General features: G+C 37.1%; 1 protein-coding gene across 1 annotated transcript; it reads left to right on the top strand.

The window, feature by feature from the left end:
- The first annotated feature begins 3,321 nt into the window (after positions 1-3,321).
- LOC128743071 (fork head domain transcription factor slp2-like) lies at positions 3,322-4,455 on the top strand. The gene has a single exon (XM_053839590.1). The coding sequence runs from the start codon at positions 3,322-3,324 to the stop codon at positions 4,453-4,455; it is 1,134 nt and encodes a 377-aa protein (XP_053695565.1).
- Positions 4,456-17,351: the final 12,896 nt, after the last annotated feature.

Genomic DNA, 17,351 nt, shown 5'->3' with positions numbered 1-17,351 from the left:
GGAGAAAATCGTGTCACGTAATTTTCACTTTTTTACTTATAACTTTTAAACGAAATGTCGGACCTCGAATAGTGATCAATAGTGATATACAAGGCAATAATACCTTTCAAACAAAAGTAGTAGCGAAGAAATCGGTTCAGCCATCTCCGAGAAACAGGCGATAGAAAAGTTGCGTCCCGCACATACATACACACATACACACACACACACACAGACATTGCTCAGTTCATCGAACCCTGTCGATTGGTATATGTGGCTCGGCCCTCCGGGCCTCGGATCAATTTCGTGTTTTTCGACCAATTCCTAAACCTTTGTTATAGTATAACAAAGGTAAAAAAGACATAGTCCTACGTCAAAAAACTTAATACGCTTCCTCTTGCCCAGCAGCTTTGGCGATATAACTCATATCCAACTTACTGATCTCTAGCAGTCCGATTTAGTTAGAATTGCCGAGCAAATTTTCTATCTTTTATAATCCGGACGTTGAAAATTCGCGGACATTTGATACGCTTTCAAAATGTTTGTTTTCATCAAATCAAAACAACAATTTCTTAGCGTGCGCGCCTTTCGCTTGTGTGAAAATGAATAGAGTTGCCAAGTATTCAGAATAAAAATTAATTCGCTTAATATGAACGAGTTGTCCTTCATATGTCGGACTTTTTGAGTATAAAATAGTTGCAAACGACGAAAAATCATTCATTATTTATATTTAGCACATTTTTGATCCATTTTTAACGAATTTTTCCGAATCAAAAATAAATCTCGAATTTGGCAACATAGGTGACACACATTTGTTGCTACATTCGAAAACCTACTGTATTAAAATTTAACACACTCCTAATAGTTTGAAACGACAGACCACTTTTAGTCATAAAAAATAGTTGTGTAAATCAAAATGGTCAACTCGAGACTTAAGTTTTTTTATAAGGCCATTACAAATATTTTATAAAGATTTTGTCCTTCCGGTTTTCGGCCACTGAGGGGGGGGGGGGGGCGGGGACGGAAAAAAAACAAAGTGAATTTTTTTATCGAGCAAAAAAAGCTTAGGTTTAAACATTTTTATTTAAAGTTTAAACGTGAAACCCGAATCCATTCTTGCTTACTATAAATACGTTATTATTTTCTATGCAAAAATCTACGAAAAAAAGACAAAAACGAAGGAAAATTTATTTGGACGATTTTCGAAAATTCCATTGTTCTAATTTCCATTTTTGTTTCGTGCTAGAAGCGTTAACTCAACTTGTACACTCATTTTTCGAGTTTTTCAGACTGTAGAGCCAACAGACAATTGATTTTATAAAAAAAATGTTGACTCATATCCTACAAATTATTTTTCTGCCCCCCGATTTTTCAAATCAATTTCCAAGTGGGAGTGACAAAAACTTTGAAAATGATTAGCAATGGCCTAATTACAGCCTTTAATGTTGAGCTAATATTGAATATGAGCTCTTAAGTAAAAATTATAAAACTTGAAACAACAACAGATTCGCATATTGTGGGCTAATAAAGTAAGTAGTTACATCGAAATGTTGTACTAAAATTTTATAGTTTTAAAATTAATCAAACACATTTCCCCTAAAAAAACAGGCTCGAACGCAGTATTTGCTGTCATTTTGCTATTGTTGAGGATCGAAATCACTGAGCTAGTGAAATCCATCAAATTGGTTTTGCGTTCAAATTCAACGATTATGTTTATATGAATTAGTTGGAATCCTGCTTTTCTGGAAAATTTTCTGTGCTTAAAAATTTCACAAGATATGAAAAACTTGCTCAGTTTTCGTAAAAATATTCTTCTTTAGTTTACCCTCAAATAAACGAGAGGCTTATCTCACGTCGCTACATTACATTCCATCAAAGTAAAAGCCCTCAAACAAATCCTCCAGAAAAGCAACCCATCGGACCCAAGCTGCTTTTTTCTCACAAAAGAAAATTTAGCATAACCTCAAAACCATTTATTATAGCACTATTAATCACCAAATATAATGACACCCAGCAGTCATAATTCCCGGTAAGGATTGCAGCTGTCGCCCATCAAATCTCCGCACCCAGCCAGCCGGGGTGCAAAAAACTGCACGACGTTTAATAAGTTAAACAAACGTTTCGTAAAATCACTCTCGCAACAACCGTGCGGACTCTCGACGACCGCACCGAGAAGGCAGAAAATAACATATCACGCTAGAGACAGGACCGCGATTAAACAGGGGCGCGCGCGCTCGCTCGTTCGCTTGCTCGCTTCGGTCTAGAATTTCCAGCCGCCACAACGCGTACCGTTCTCCGCTGCAGTAATTCAATCAAAATTTATTTACAAAATATTTATTTCCTCCCTTTCATTTCAATTCGGCACCAAAAAGTCGCCTCCGGATGGGGAATATGATTCCGTTCGACTATCTCGAGAACTCTTCTTGGATGCACCACCAACACCAATCGGAAATTCATGATTCGCCATTCCTGGCTGGCCGCGGCACGCACAACAACATTCGCACCAACACCAACACAACGACGAACCGAACAGGGAAAAAACTTTATTTATTTATATTGAAATTTCTTGTTTGAATCAAAACGTGTAAACAAATTGTACATCTTAACCCCCGACGTTTACAAACTGTGCGACGCATATTTGGCCAACAGCCAGCGTAAAACCGGCCCGGATCGCTTGTTTCGAGGGCGTGGTTTGAAGAAATGCAATGGTAAGCGCTCACTAATACCAGTTTGCACAAGGTAGATCGGAGACTGCGCGAGAGAACAGATCCGCTGGCGACTTTCATGAATGGTATTCTCTCCGACTTCGGAATAATTTGCTCATCTGAGAGACAACAAGCATGTATATGTGTACTGCTCGCTCGAATCAAAGTGCATAGTGTGAAGAATGGGATTGGAAAAACCCACCGCTGATTGGTCGAAAACGGGGGCTGCATTGTACGGTGATTGGCTTTGCGGTTGTATGCTTTTGACTTTGTCGTTCCGATCGGTGGTCGTATAAAAGCTGTCAGGAGGGGAAGTGCATAATCAGTCACGAACCTGTAGCCATTCGAGAAGCATCGTTTCAATCTGTGCGAGACAGACAGTTAACGCAGTCGTATTCGGTTTCGAAGTGAAAACCAGTTTTTAGCATTCGATAGAAACGAGTTTGGATAGTGAGTTTACCAAAACGGAGGAAGATTTGTGTATGCGAAAAGCCTTTTGCAGGCTGTCGTCAGCATCAGTTTCAAACATTTACCTAAAATTCAAACATTTACCTCATGAGTGATCTGAGGAAGTGCAGTTAAACAATATCAAAGACAACGAACGATTTTGATTAGTGTATCAAGCGTGGAGTGAACTATGGTCAAAATTGAATCAGAGATGATGAACGGGCAAACAGTGTTTAGTGTGGCCAGAGCGCCGCTAAAGTCCAGCTTCTCGATCAACTCGATCCTGCCGGAAACTGCCATGCAGACTTCCCCGGCACAAACTCCGTCGCCGTCGCCTCATTCGTGTCATTCACCGATCGGATCAGAAGAGCAGGATCACGATTTCACCGACACTGAGTCGGATCTGGATGTGACCGGAACTCCGCCGCCAATGGATTGCAGCAATAAAGAAAAATCAGATGATACCGAAGAAGGTGCCTCCAGTCCCAAGGATGGTGAGAAGAAAGGCAACGAAAAACCGCCGTACAGTTACAATGCGCTGATTATGATGGCCATTCGGCAAAGTGCTGAAAAACGATTAACGCTAAATGGAATCTACGAGTACATCATGCGTAATTTTCCATACTATCGTGATAACAAACAGGGTTGGCAAAACTCGATTCGCCACAATCTCAGTCTGAACAAGTGCTTTGTGAAAGTGCCTCGCCATTACGACGATCCGGGTAAAGGCAACTACTGGATGTTGGATGCATCGGCGGATGATGTGTTCATCGGAGGATCGACTGGAAAACTGCGCCGCCGAGCAAATGCTACCCGCAATCGGATGGCTGCCTTCAAACGATCCTTTGTGGGTCCAATGTATCCACCGCTCGGCTATCCTCAATTCAATCAGTTCATGTATCCGTCACCAGCCCACGCACAAACGGCTCTGTTAGCGCAAATGTACTCCCGATTTTCCCCGTACGCACCTAGTATAGCACCGAAACCAACGCTACCACTTCCGCTGCCACTTTCCGTCGGTGGTCCCGGTTTTGGCATGGATCGGCTGCTTGCCGCCGGAGTTCCACCTCAGTTGCAGCACCAGCAAATTACGCCTCACCAGCAAGCCCAAGCCGAACTGTACCAAAGAATTCAGTATCAGCAACTCCTTCAGCACCACGCAGCTCAAGCTCAGGCTCAAGCGCAGGCGGCTCACATGCAGCAGCTAAGTCCCACCGAAAGCCACCGCCAGCAACATTCACCGAACCTGCCCAGCCAATCTCAGCAACCGCAAGGTTCCCCGACGGGGCCTACCATCTTCAAGCCGATCCCGAGGCACAGTTGAGAGTCGCCAATCGTCGATGAGGATACCTTCTAGTGCAAATATTTATTTATTAGTTTAAACCAAGTCTACTTAGGATTCTGCTACAGAAGAATGATGGCAAACGCCACACCAGTGATATCTAGCATTGCTGTTTTCAACTTTCCGCGTCAACCCGCGTTTGAAGGAAACTTGGAACGTGCTCCATTATAGTGACTTAATTAGTCCCGCAGATTATGTTTTTTTCCATGAAAAACAATTGTTGAGTAACTATGACTTCTAACGTAGTTGTTAATGCACTGATATTTGTTGCAATTGTATGATATGCATTCGAGATGAGAATTCAAAGCCGAAAAATTGTAAATAATAACCAATTGTACATTCATTTAGTAACGAAAGTATTAGCAATTTTTTAGCAGTTAAGCCTGATCAAGTATATAATTTATATTTTTTCCAAAAAAGATCGAAATCAAATCAAAGTATAAAATATAAAAAAAATCTATTGAAATATTACGACATCCTCTTATCAATCCGAGCGTAAAAAGAAAATTCGTCCACCACAACAAATAAACTGCGCAAACTCAACGTCTGGAAAGCAGCAGAACCACAAAACGGTAAGTCAATTTACTCAATCCATTCCACTTCAGACGGGGGCTGTGCTAATTTTTCCGCCTTGCTTCCTTTCGGAAAACATTTTGCTGGTTGAGCAACTGGTGGCTGCTGGTGGCCACCCTACTGATACGGTGTTGTGATGCTCATTCAACGGGTATTGGTATTGAATTTAGTCAATTCATTATCATTTAAGTATAACGACAACAAAGTCCCTGACTAGCGGGGCGTTGGTGGGGGAACCCTAACTAGTAAATTTTCCGCACCCCAAATATATCGCCAAGGGGGAAAACTCCGTCGGATCGTGGGAAAAGCCTCCCCTGTCTTGTGCTGTGTGTGCAGTCGAAATTCCCGTTTGTTGGCGGATGATGACGACAAGCCGTAAACAGCAAGAAACCAGGAAGAGCTAAAGAGCTATTTGTTTTGCCCAAAATAAAACAATAAAATCGAGGTGAATCCGAATGAGGCAGAAGGGCAACGAACGACGCAGGACACGCAGGAGTGCATTGTTGGATCCTGCCGTGGTGTTGTAGGATACCAAGCAGGAACTGTGCGGATTGTGCGAGCGTCGTAGCTTTTGTGACCGGGACCGGATGGTGAAAAATGACGCGTTTTATTTTGACAGCAAGCACTCAGATTAATTATATGAACTCTCGGTGCATTTTGCCTTGCCGTGGTTCCGGAATGGAGGATCGGAATGGAAATTGAGGCACGAAGTGGGGCTTAGTTTTTTGTTTGGTAATTTTTTCCTCAACAACGACGACGACGATGACGGTTACGAAATTTCTAAGGAGATTTAGGGTACAGTGGGGGAAGCGAATAATAATTCTGATTTGCTGATTTTAATTTCTGTACGATTTATTAATGAAATTACAGTCAGAAAAAATATGCGTAACATTCTTTCTGAACTAAACATACTTCAAACGTGATTTGTAATGATTCATAATGAGCTATTGATTTAATTGCATAATTTGCTCTATTATTTTAACTTTTAGTTTATATACTCTAAGCTAATGGACAAATTATAACTATAGTTTAGGGTGGTGAATGAACATTAAAATTGAAAATATCTCTTTGGTTGTAATACAGTGGGATTTGGCATGGTTCGATTTTGGCATGCCTCGATTTTGGCAACAAAAGTATCCGTCTTTGGCAACACAAAATATTTTACTTCCAAAAATATGATTAAATATCAGTCAGTTTCCGCATACATACTTTAAATTACGAAAAAATATTGCCCTAATCATGTTCATGAAAAAAAGTTTGCGGTTTCGAACAATAATATTTTCATTGCCGTAGGACTACGTCTTACCGCAGGTCACCAAAAACTTACCTGCACCGCACGGATAGCTCTTGATGGATTTTGTAAACATAAAAAGGTTGCAATCGTTGATTAATAACATTTAGTCAATTCATAACGCACCTACATTCAATTTTTTCATATTAAAAAGGGTCTCGATTTTGGCACGGTTTCGATTTTGGCAACATAGGCGACACGCATTTGTTGCCAAATTCGAAATCCAACTGTACTATCCAATCGACGCTCAACACAATGAGTAAATCAATACAAATTGCCACTTGTTTATAAATTCTTGCTTTTGAAAGTAGTGTGCCGATTTAAGCGAAACAAAAAATTATAAAAATTGCTCACAATAAGCCAAAAATACTAATTGAACGGCGATGAAATTACTTAGTGAAAATTATAATAACTACTATCCAAATATTGTTTCAAATTTTCAGCAAATTTAATAAATGAAAATTGTGGCGGTGTTTCGAAAACTTTTTGGCTTTGTTACGTAAGCTGCGGATTGTCCTCCTAGTAAAATTCTAAGCCTGTGTTCTTTGAATAATTCTTTTAAATGATATCCTCGACCAATTCTACCAGCGGAGAAGATTCAGTTATTAGGTTCAAACATATTTTAATATTTCCTTTTTATTTCATACTAAATATTTAATTAGGTAAGCTATTTTAGGAAATTTTCTGGAAAAAAACAAGCTTCCTATGTTACATTCTGGGAATTCCCCAGCATCAACAAATTAACTAGCTGCAAATGAAGCTTCGTTTTTCCCAGTTCTTGAAAGTTGAAGCATTTAATACACCTGACACGCCCTAATTTATGTTTGTAAAGGCAATTATCTTCTAACAAAGCAAGCCGTTACTCTATAGTTCGTTTAACTACCGCCGACCTTACCTGTGACGGACTAGCTAATTCAACTACCCGAGAATGGGCTAAAACGAATCGCTAGTGGAGGTAAACTAAAGGGGTTTCTCATCTCCATTTTAGTATAGCACGTATTTTAGTTTTGGTACTACTAAATTTACATCGGGCAGTTAGTGGTACTACCTAGATGCGAATTGTGGTGAACTTATATTTAGCATTTACTTTATTGACTCCTTTGTCAGATTAAGTCGAAAACTAACATCACAATAAAAACCTATGATCAGGGTTGCCACATGCACAGATTATTCTGTGTTTAACAGATATTTGAAAGAAATCGCCTGTACAGAATCTGTATGCATAGAATACAGATTATCGCCAAATTACACAGATTAAACAGATTTTTGAGCTTTTACAAGAGAGTGAAAGGGACAGAAATAGTCAGCAAAATAACTCTCTATCTCTTTCACTCTCATTGTTTTGTATTGGACAGATTTTTGCACAGATATTTTTCCTCGCCGTGCAGATTGTCAGATTTTTCCAACAAAAAACACAGAATTATATGTGGCATCCCTGCCTATGATAGCAACAATTAATAACTAGAAATAATCTCGGAGAAAAAAATGTGATTTCAGTCATATTAATGGTTGTCCTGCGTACAAAAAGATTGTCATCGTTTCCAAGAGAAATTTGCGATTGAAATAAAAAATTGATGGTTATTTAAAAGTTAATACACGAGTTCTTCACTTTTATTATACTAATTTATACATTATACTAATATTTTTTGATTCAAATACAATATCGTTTTGAAACAACCATACTTTGAGTTTGTTTTGAAAAATTTAGCTATACTTAATACAATTACCAAATTGTTTGCAAAAAAACTGGAATTTTTCTTCTTCGTGATGAAGCAGAACATCGTATCGAACAAAACTGGAGCAGATCGGCTCGTGTCGAAAGAATTCAGGTAGAGTTTGAAACGTGTCATATCGCTTCTCATCTGGTAATAACCACCATAACTTGTCATTGACTTTTCTTGTAAAGTCAATGAGGGCGTTCTTAGTGACAAAAAAACTGCATCGAACAACACTAGTGTACTCCATATGTATACTACGTCTTGGGTAATGGCAGTGAACGAAGTGTTCATAAGCGTAGTATACCGGAGCAAGAATTTGAGTAGGTGTGGTTAGCAATCAACGTGCTCAGCCTTAAGTCTACTGCTTGTAAAAAGGCAGTTGATGACTTTTGAATAGGTATTCAAATTTAAAGGTATCAAAATCAAAATTTAATATTAGGAATCAAGTAAAAGTTCGAGTATTAACTTTAATTTTATAAAATAAAATCAATAAAATAAATTTTTTTAACATTATAATTTAATTTAGTGCAGTCCAGCTTGCAAGACAGTTGCATTCCCCAATCGCAAACCGTACAGCTTTACTGACTGCACTGCTGCAAAAGTCAATTGACAGAAGAAATTGCATCGGGAAATACCTCATCACTATACTAGGAAGGTCAGGTAGCTACTAAGAGAAAAGAACCATTTACATGACACTACAGAAAGTGACTTGGAATTAACTCTGCTTGCTGTCAAAGAAGGCGTCGGTGGTATAGGATAACAGCAAGAAGCATGCTTCTGTTGTATTGCTCCCAACAGGTAGCATGAATAGGTCAGCCTCGCATCGAGCAACATTTTTACTTAACCTTAAATAAAGAAAAAAACCTGAGATGTGTGTTATGTCCTAAGACAATAGTATCACTAGTTCTTATGTTAGCACCAGGGATGGTTCGATCACTTTGACTCAATTTTGATTCATTTGACAGTACCGTCTCAGCCGAGCCAAATATGACAATGTTATATATGGGACATTTGTAGAACAAGTTTTAATCTACAATTTTTCTGAACAAAGTTTTGCTGTATCGTTTGTGGTTACGGTGCTACAACGCTAGTAACTCATCAGTGACTAAATGAACGTTCATTTAGTCACTAATAAGATACTAGCATTGTAGCGTCGTAACTACAAAAGATACAGCAACACTTTATTCAGCAAAATTATAGATATTAAGTTGTTCTACAAATATCCCATACGTAACTTTGTCATATTTGGCCCCGTTAAGACGGTACTGTCAAATGAATCAAAATTGAGTCAAAGTGATCGAACCATCCCTGGTTAGCACTAAAGAAACTGACTAAAGAAGTGACATTGGAACTCATTTTCGGTTCGTCGAAACCAAGTGGACATGAAAATTGATGTAAACTTCTGGATCTTTCGCTCGAAAACTTGTGGAGTATCAGTCGATGATCGCGGGGGAAAATATTAACTGCAAGCAAACGGCAACAAATATCATCGTATCATCACGAAATCGATCCGTGATGCCTAACGAAAACACCAGGCAATCATATTTGTAGCGTACAGTTCATAAAATCGCCCAAATATTGAACTCGAAAAAATATTGTTAGAACTTTTTCTAGCAACTTTGAACAGAGTCACGCACAACAATCATCGTTGAGCAAATTAGATTTAATGATGACAGGTGACCGCGAGTGACTGAACTCCAATGTCATTTCTTTAGTCAGTTTCTTTAGTTAGCACTAAAGAAGCTTTAGTGAAAAAAAGACAGTCGAACTCACGATTACATGCCATCATTAAGGGGAAATGAGCAGGAAAACAAAACTGCAATCAAACGGCGATAAATCTTATATTATTTATTATCGCAAAACCATTTCTGGTTGACTTGTTGTTTTAATTAATTAATTATAGACGCTTTAACCCTAATGGTCATTCGCGTCTTTCGGGTTGACGTAGGAAAGCAGCTACTAATCATATTTGTAACAAATACATAGTTGATAATCATTTGTAGAATTTTTTTCGAGCAGCATTGAATTAAGTCACGCCAAAAAATTTTTGGAGTGCAGAAAGAGTTTTCTTTTCAGTCCATTAGGTTAAAGAAGCTGACTGAAGAAATGACATTGGAACTCAGTCACTCGCCACCACCTGTCATCATTAAACCTAATATGCTCATTGATGATTGTTGTGCGTGACTCTGTTCAATGTTGCTCGAAAAAGTTCTAACCATATTTTTTAGAGCTCAGCATTTAGTCGATTGACGTCGATTTTGAAGTCCACTAGGATTCGACGAACAGTTAATGAATTACATGTCATTTCTTTTACAAGCTTCTTTAGTATTTCTCTTCTGGTAGTAGGTCGTAAAATGAACTGACAACATTGCTGATATTGGTATTTCTCGTGGAGCAACTGCGTTTTGTCAAAGTACCAATGCAGGGAGATCAATATCAGCAAGTTACCATGTTTCTTGTCAAGTAAAATGGTCTATAATGAAGATAATTCAGTGTAAATAGAAAATCTAATAGGTGTCATATGTACACTCTAAAAAATCAATATGCTCGTTCTCATGAAGACACTGCCCAGTTAGCTTCTAGGTACGCTGGTGGTCGAACAAGCCAGTCGCCGTACATTCGAATCTCGCCTTGGCACTTCATGCTAGATAGAGTCAGTAAGACCTTTGCACTAGCCCCGTAATTGTCATGTACTCTAACAACCGGCTGCGAAGATAAAGAACGGCCAAATTTTGGAAAGACGTTCAAGCCATTGCTTTTTTTGCTTCTACGTGAAAAATCATGAAAACTTCTGCATTGCAATTGACATATAGGTACTTCAGTTCCTACTTAACGGTAAAGTTAATGGAATTTTGCTAGGATCGCAGTATGAGTGCAAGTTACTAAGAATTCATGCGAATGTTACATGAAAAGCGCATCTATCTACTCACTGATAACAAACAATACTAGTAAGAATATCATGAAATTTAGTTTGAAACTTCTTCTGAAAAAAAGCTTATAACCTACTCGCGAAAAGTTACAACAACTGCTTGATTAGTTCTGGAGTTATGAGGAAATTCGTATTTCATTTGTATGGGAGCACCCCCTCCTAAAAAAGTAAGAGATCCTAATTCATCATAGAAAAAATTCATGTTTATTATTTTGACATTTGACGATTCATGGTAAGTTTGATCTGTTTTAATATATCGGAAATAATGAATACTAACGTGTTGAGTGTTTAATAACACAATTGTAAATGTATTGTAGTAAGACCACAAACTTTTGTGGTAAGTTTGCGGTAAGACTGTATGGATGCTGGTCTTACCCCAAGTACCGATCTTACCCGCATGACCCCCTACCTTAAAATAATTAAATATCTAAAAAACTACAAGGTATACAGCCCTAAGGGCTGTACGAAAGGGTGACGTAGGACTATATCAGGTCATTAGATCAAAGACTAATGTAAACTGCATTTAAGCATATGTATGTTTATGAGAATCTGTGAATGCCATTGTGTAAGTGAATGTTTAAAAGAGAAGAGCGAAATATTCAGTTTCAATTCTTCATTAAAAGCAATGGTGGTTTTGAAAATACGTGGACGGGGGTTCATAACGTACAACGCCTGCAACCATTGAGATATAGAGATTTCTTTTAAAAATCACTTATGTGCATCATAAAGATTGAAATAGTAATGAATGACCAGCCCATAGATTATTGTATTAAATATGATTATGCGTAGCATGATATGTTTCAATAATCTTACTTTAACTCGTTGTGGCTTTCAAAAGGGCCATTGGTTACAAATAACATTAAAGCCAAAGCACGTTCATCGTAAATATGACGTGCCATTCGAATGTCATTCTCTTTTGACATGAATGGCAACAGGCACGTAAGTTAGCGGCGTCGATTCACTGTCTTTTGTTTCGAGAAGGTTTTACTAATTTACTTTCACACCTTACCGCTTGTTATATAGTAGAAAATATGGCACATACGCAAAAATTTCTGTTTTATTTGTATAAGAGTCCTTATCCTCCTATTCATTTCATCTATCCAACGAATTGTTCAGTTTCACACAGTAGTTCAGTAGTTATTAGCATTTGAAATCTTTCATTCAACGTTACACTTCTATTTTCGTTTTCACAAAGTGCTACCCAGTCCCAGTATAGTAAACAAAGACGTAGTCCTACGTCAAAATGGCAAAGTGGAACCAGATTTTTCGCTTTCACTATCTATACCTTTAAAAATGGATTTCTGTCTGTCTGTCGGGATGTTCCTTGTAGAATCGAAAACTACTGTACCAATCGGCGCGAAAATTTGCATGTAGAGGTTTTTGGGGCCAAAGAAGGTTCTTATGATGCCCCGCCACTAAGAGGAGGGCTCCCATACAAATGAAATACAAATTTCCTCATAACTCGAGAACTAATTAATCAAATGGAACCATATTTGGCATGTGGGTGTTTTGGAGGCATGAATTTTTTCTATGATGAATTAGGATCTCTTACTTTTTTAGGAGGGGGTGCTCCCATACAAATGAAATACGAATTTCCTCATAACTCCAGATAACAAACGGAACCAAATTTAGCATGTGGGTGTTTTTATAGGCATTTTTTTTTCTATGGTGAATTGAGACCCTTCTCCGCTTTAGGAGGGGAATTATATACCCTCCCCCTTCAATAGTGGGGGGCTTCTATACAAATGAAATACAAATATCCTCTTAACTAAAAATTTGGCATGTGGGGGGTTTTGGAGGCAGGATTTTTTTATGATGGTTTGAGACCTCTCACCCCTGTGGTAGGGGGATAAGAACTCTCACAAATAAAACAGAAATTTTTGCGTAACTCAAAAACTAATCGAACTCGAGATATTTTAGACTCTTTCATAAAACATTAGTCAATAACAAGACCACCAGAAACTATCATTAGTAACATTAGATGATTCAGGGCGAGACGGACACAGGCCACGAGTGTTGCCGGCGACCTGCCGTCGAAAGTGCCGGCCACTGCGGGGGCAGTCCCCCGAAGAGATCACCTCTATCTAGGTTTATTTATTTTCCTAGATCTACTGACCTCTATTACTTTCCTTCAGTTGGGTCACCCCTGCGAAATGGTACTTTCCACGAAAAGATTTTCCGTGAAATGGTACATCCCGCGTAAGATTATATGAACTCCTCAGAAATTTACAAATTTACTCGAGCTTGTGATAAAGGTCATCCGAGATTCAGGATTTATGTACTAGACAGTTTAATTTGTGGCAATACGAAGTTTGTCGGGTCAGCTAGTATGATATAAAGTTTGACCCATCTGATGGTGAGTGAAATTTTGCCGGGACATGCTCGGAAGGTTACTGGAACATTGATTAAAATAATAAAATCTTACCACAATTATAATATATATAAAAAATATAACAATCGCATCGTTTGCTAACACCACTATTTCACTATTTTTTATGAAACATTCTTATTTAGAACAGTGAGATACACAGACAATGCTCACGCCATGCGAATTTTTTAAATTTTTTTTTTGCATATTGTAAATTATTCCACATGAATTGACAAATGAATTCTGAAGTGTAAATTAAAAGTCAGATGACTAGCATTATTCCCTTATATGAATATATATTAGATATGAAAATAGCCGGAATCTTCAATCATACCCAACAATAATGTATCCTTTATACACACAATAAACGGTACGTCATCTAAACTATTCTTTATAACCAAAAAAATATGGTTTAAATTGAATTCAAATATGTGTCTCAGTATTCAATGCTTGTTATCTCACTCTTCCAACCTATTATGGAACAGTGAGACAAAAAGACAACTTCACGTTTGGGGCTGTAACTAATTTAGCTTATAACCAACACGACCGAAACTTTTTTCAGACAACTAGAATAATATGCCTTTCAAATGGAGTAAAGAGCTCATTGGTAGCTATCACCAAGTTTTTTTTAATTTTGGAAAAAAGTGTCTCAATGTAGACGTCTCTCCCCTACTGTAAATAAATAAAAATGCATTGCATATTTCGGATTTATGGCCAACTTTTTGGATCAAATATTCCTACGTGCAGCGGTAAAATGGAATTTGAAGAAATATTTCGCTGGTTTTGTTAAGATTTCTTGATTAAAGTTTAATTTTGCATAGCTGCTAAAATAGGTTTTGAATATTTTCTTTTTCTGTTAGGTATTATTTATTTATGAATTTTAGAAATTTAAATCTGTTGAGCATATAAAGTGAGTACGTAATCTCATGCAAACCAGCAGCGTCAGTTTGCAGTTGCAGTTATAGCAGAATGTTAGCCGAAATATATTCCATTCTAAAATGTACTTCAATCTGCTTGAAGACAAAATATAGGTAGGGTATGTTGCTGCTTCGTAATAATTACCTATTCCCGTCCTATCCAACACAAATTATTAAAAATATCAGCATTTTTATGATACACAATGCATTCCCTAATATTTTATATTATTTTATATTATACGCGATCAATCAAAGTGAACAAAGAACTATTTAAATGCTTTTTATCATTAAAGAAGTCCTACCTGTCAAATTTCCTACGTTTTTTCGTGCGACGAAGAAGAAAATATCGACTGTCGTTTTAATTTCCGTCATTCATAAATGAAAATAACTTATGCAAGGCATTGTCGTTATTCTACAGCCAGGAAAATTTGCCTGACCTGCAGAAATTTTGCAGAATAACATTTGTCATGCCGTCCTACACAAATACATTCGCGTTAGCTTCGTAAACATTGTTGTGATTTTTAGTTCGGACGATGAAAAATTTTGATGGACGGATTTTAAAACGGTACGACGAATTTAAGAAATAAAGTCAGTTGCGTAATTTCAATAATATACTTTAATAATCGCTTTTCAGTGATTTCAAAGTTCACGGATCGGTAAGGTAAGTGTGTTTTAGTCAAATCAGCACAAGAACTCTTGGAGTATTCATTAAATCCTCCCAACAAATGATGAAAATTAGAATGGCTTTACTTACTACGACGGGAATTAGAAATAAACCCTATGCAAAAATACAGCTCTGAAAGCTCTAAAATCTGTTGCATGCACTTCTAAATTAGTCTGGGACTGTGTAAAACTACTTCTACAACTATCTAAACACAGCAGGGTAAACCTCTTTTGGGTTCCCGGACACTATGGTAATGAAAGAGCAGACGAGTTAGCTAGATCTGGATCTGCTATGGAATTTATAGGCCCCGAGTCTGTGGGGTATCTAACAGTACGTGCAAGATGGAACTGAAAAAATGGGAAGAAATAAAGCAGGTCAAATCCCAAACAACAATGTAAGTTTTATTGTACCTCTATGGTGGTTTTCATGACCAATTTTGGTCTTGAAAGCCATCATAAGAGTGTTATAAAACCCAAATTGTTACTTGGGATTGAACTGGAATAATACTCTATCAGCCCGCAAAACGGTTTAATCCAAATGCCTCAATCGCGCAAAAGCTATTGAATCTTTGAAAGACAAATTTGAGTACTTTTAGCTGAATGGTTACTGGGCATTGTCCAAGTAAATATCATCTAAAGGTAATAGGAAAGCTTAATGATGATAGATGTTGTTTCTGAATAATGCCGTGCATTCACACAGGATGAGCATTTTCACACTCTAGTGAAAGTGCTCATCCTGTGTAAATGCACGGCATTATTCAATAAAAAGCCCAAATTTTTTGATAAAGGTCTATTGAAGCCTTCAGAAATATGAGCTAGTTCTCCTCAGAAAGTAGTACAATTTATTCTCAACATACTACGATATTGGGATGATGCCTTCAATTAAAATAACAATTGCTAAATTACATAGTAGTCATTCATAAGTAAAGGCATACAGCAAAAGAGGACACACCACAATAGATTAAAGAACTAATCGCAGTGGTCCAAGGTCCCCAACAAAGAAAATAAATATAGGTTCACGATGCCTCCACTCTAGGGACCTCGGTAGGAACCATACCACTACTACAGGCAAACCAATGATGATAGACTTTCTCTTTAACAAAATTCGAATTTTTAATGGTACCAACCGTCGTTTTTAGTAAGATTAAGAATGTTTCAATCATATTATGCGCGTGTGCAGGTATATTTCTTCTCTATCACTGATTTTGACCAAAAATTTGATACTAAATGCGCCACAACTGGTACGCTTACCCAATAAGGTGAATTACACTTATTGATAATGCAGTTTTATGGATGTTTCTTCAAGTCTCCTTCAGTCATACTTCAAAAATGTTAATCAAATAAGATAAAATTCACTTGAGGAATAACATCATAAAACCTGGTAGACTTTGCAATGCTTTGATAATACTACTATAAGAAATAAATAAAACCAATTTGTTATTGGATCATTACTTTGGGTTTCAAGTCAATTTATTATTATTAGTCCAATTTTACTCTAACTTCAATTTTTAACCTGATTTCAAGTTCCACTTCATGTCAGATTTTATTTCGAATCCAAATTCATATCAAATTTTAAGACTTATTTCATGTCAAATTTCCAAAGTTAAATTTGCACTCCAAATTAAAACCCAATTTCAAGTACAATTTTTGGCATAGTTTTAAGCCTGGAAATTAAATAAAAAGAAAACTTATCCAATTTAATTCTACTATGTATACATGGTGAAAAAGTTTTCTTTTTATTTAATTTCCAGGTTTCGTATTCTACTAAGACGCTACAAAAACTTCAGTCAATCATAGTTTTAAGTCCAAATTCTAGTACAGCTGCTAACTAAATTGGTTCAAGCTTAAGTCCGACTTCATGCCATTTTCAAACAAAATTGCCAGTTTAATTTGAAGTCCAAATTTGAGTCCAACTGCCAGCTCAATATGAAGTAAAACTTCAAGTTCCAATTGGTCCAAAATTAAATCCAATTTCATGTCAAATTTAATGCTAATGTTAAGTCTAATTTCATGCCCAATCTGTAGTAAAATTTCAAGTTCAATTTCTAGTCTAATTTAATTTCAATTTCAAGCTCAACTATAAGTCAAAGTCTTATTTCGAGTAAAAATTCCTGTCCCATTTGAAGTCCTTCGGACGTAGTCATAGTCGTACGTCTGATAAAATGTATGCACAAAAGTACTCATACAAATCGTCCTATAAATCTTAAGATACTGATGTAACGGATGGATAATTTTACGTGGAATTACTCCATATCCAACAAACTCATGATAAAACTATATAACGAGTCTATATTTTCTATCAACACTACTGTCTCAACATTGTACGATGTCTAAATGATTTATTTTGATCTCATCATTGCCTTTTCCTGTGGGCTAGTAAAACGAAATTCAGGTGAAAAAGGTTCTTCCGGTTTGAATT

The sequence above is a fragment of the Sabethes cyaneus genome, chromosome 3, assembly GCF_943734655.1.
Source record: "Sabethes cyaneus chromosome 3, idSabCyanKW18_F2, whole genome shotgun sequence".
Lineage (NCBI taxonomy): Eukaryota > Metazoa > Arthropoda > Insecta > Diptera > Culicidae > Sabethes > Sabethes cyaneus.
This window is presented reverse-complemented; position numbering and strand designations above follow the sequence as displayed.

Coding starts and splice junctions, on each gene's coding strand:
- LOC128743071 (XM_053839590.1), top strand. CDS start 3,322: ATGGTCAAAATTGAATCAGAGATGATGAACGGGCAAACAGTGTTTAGT.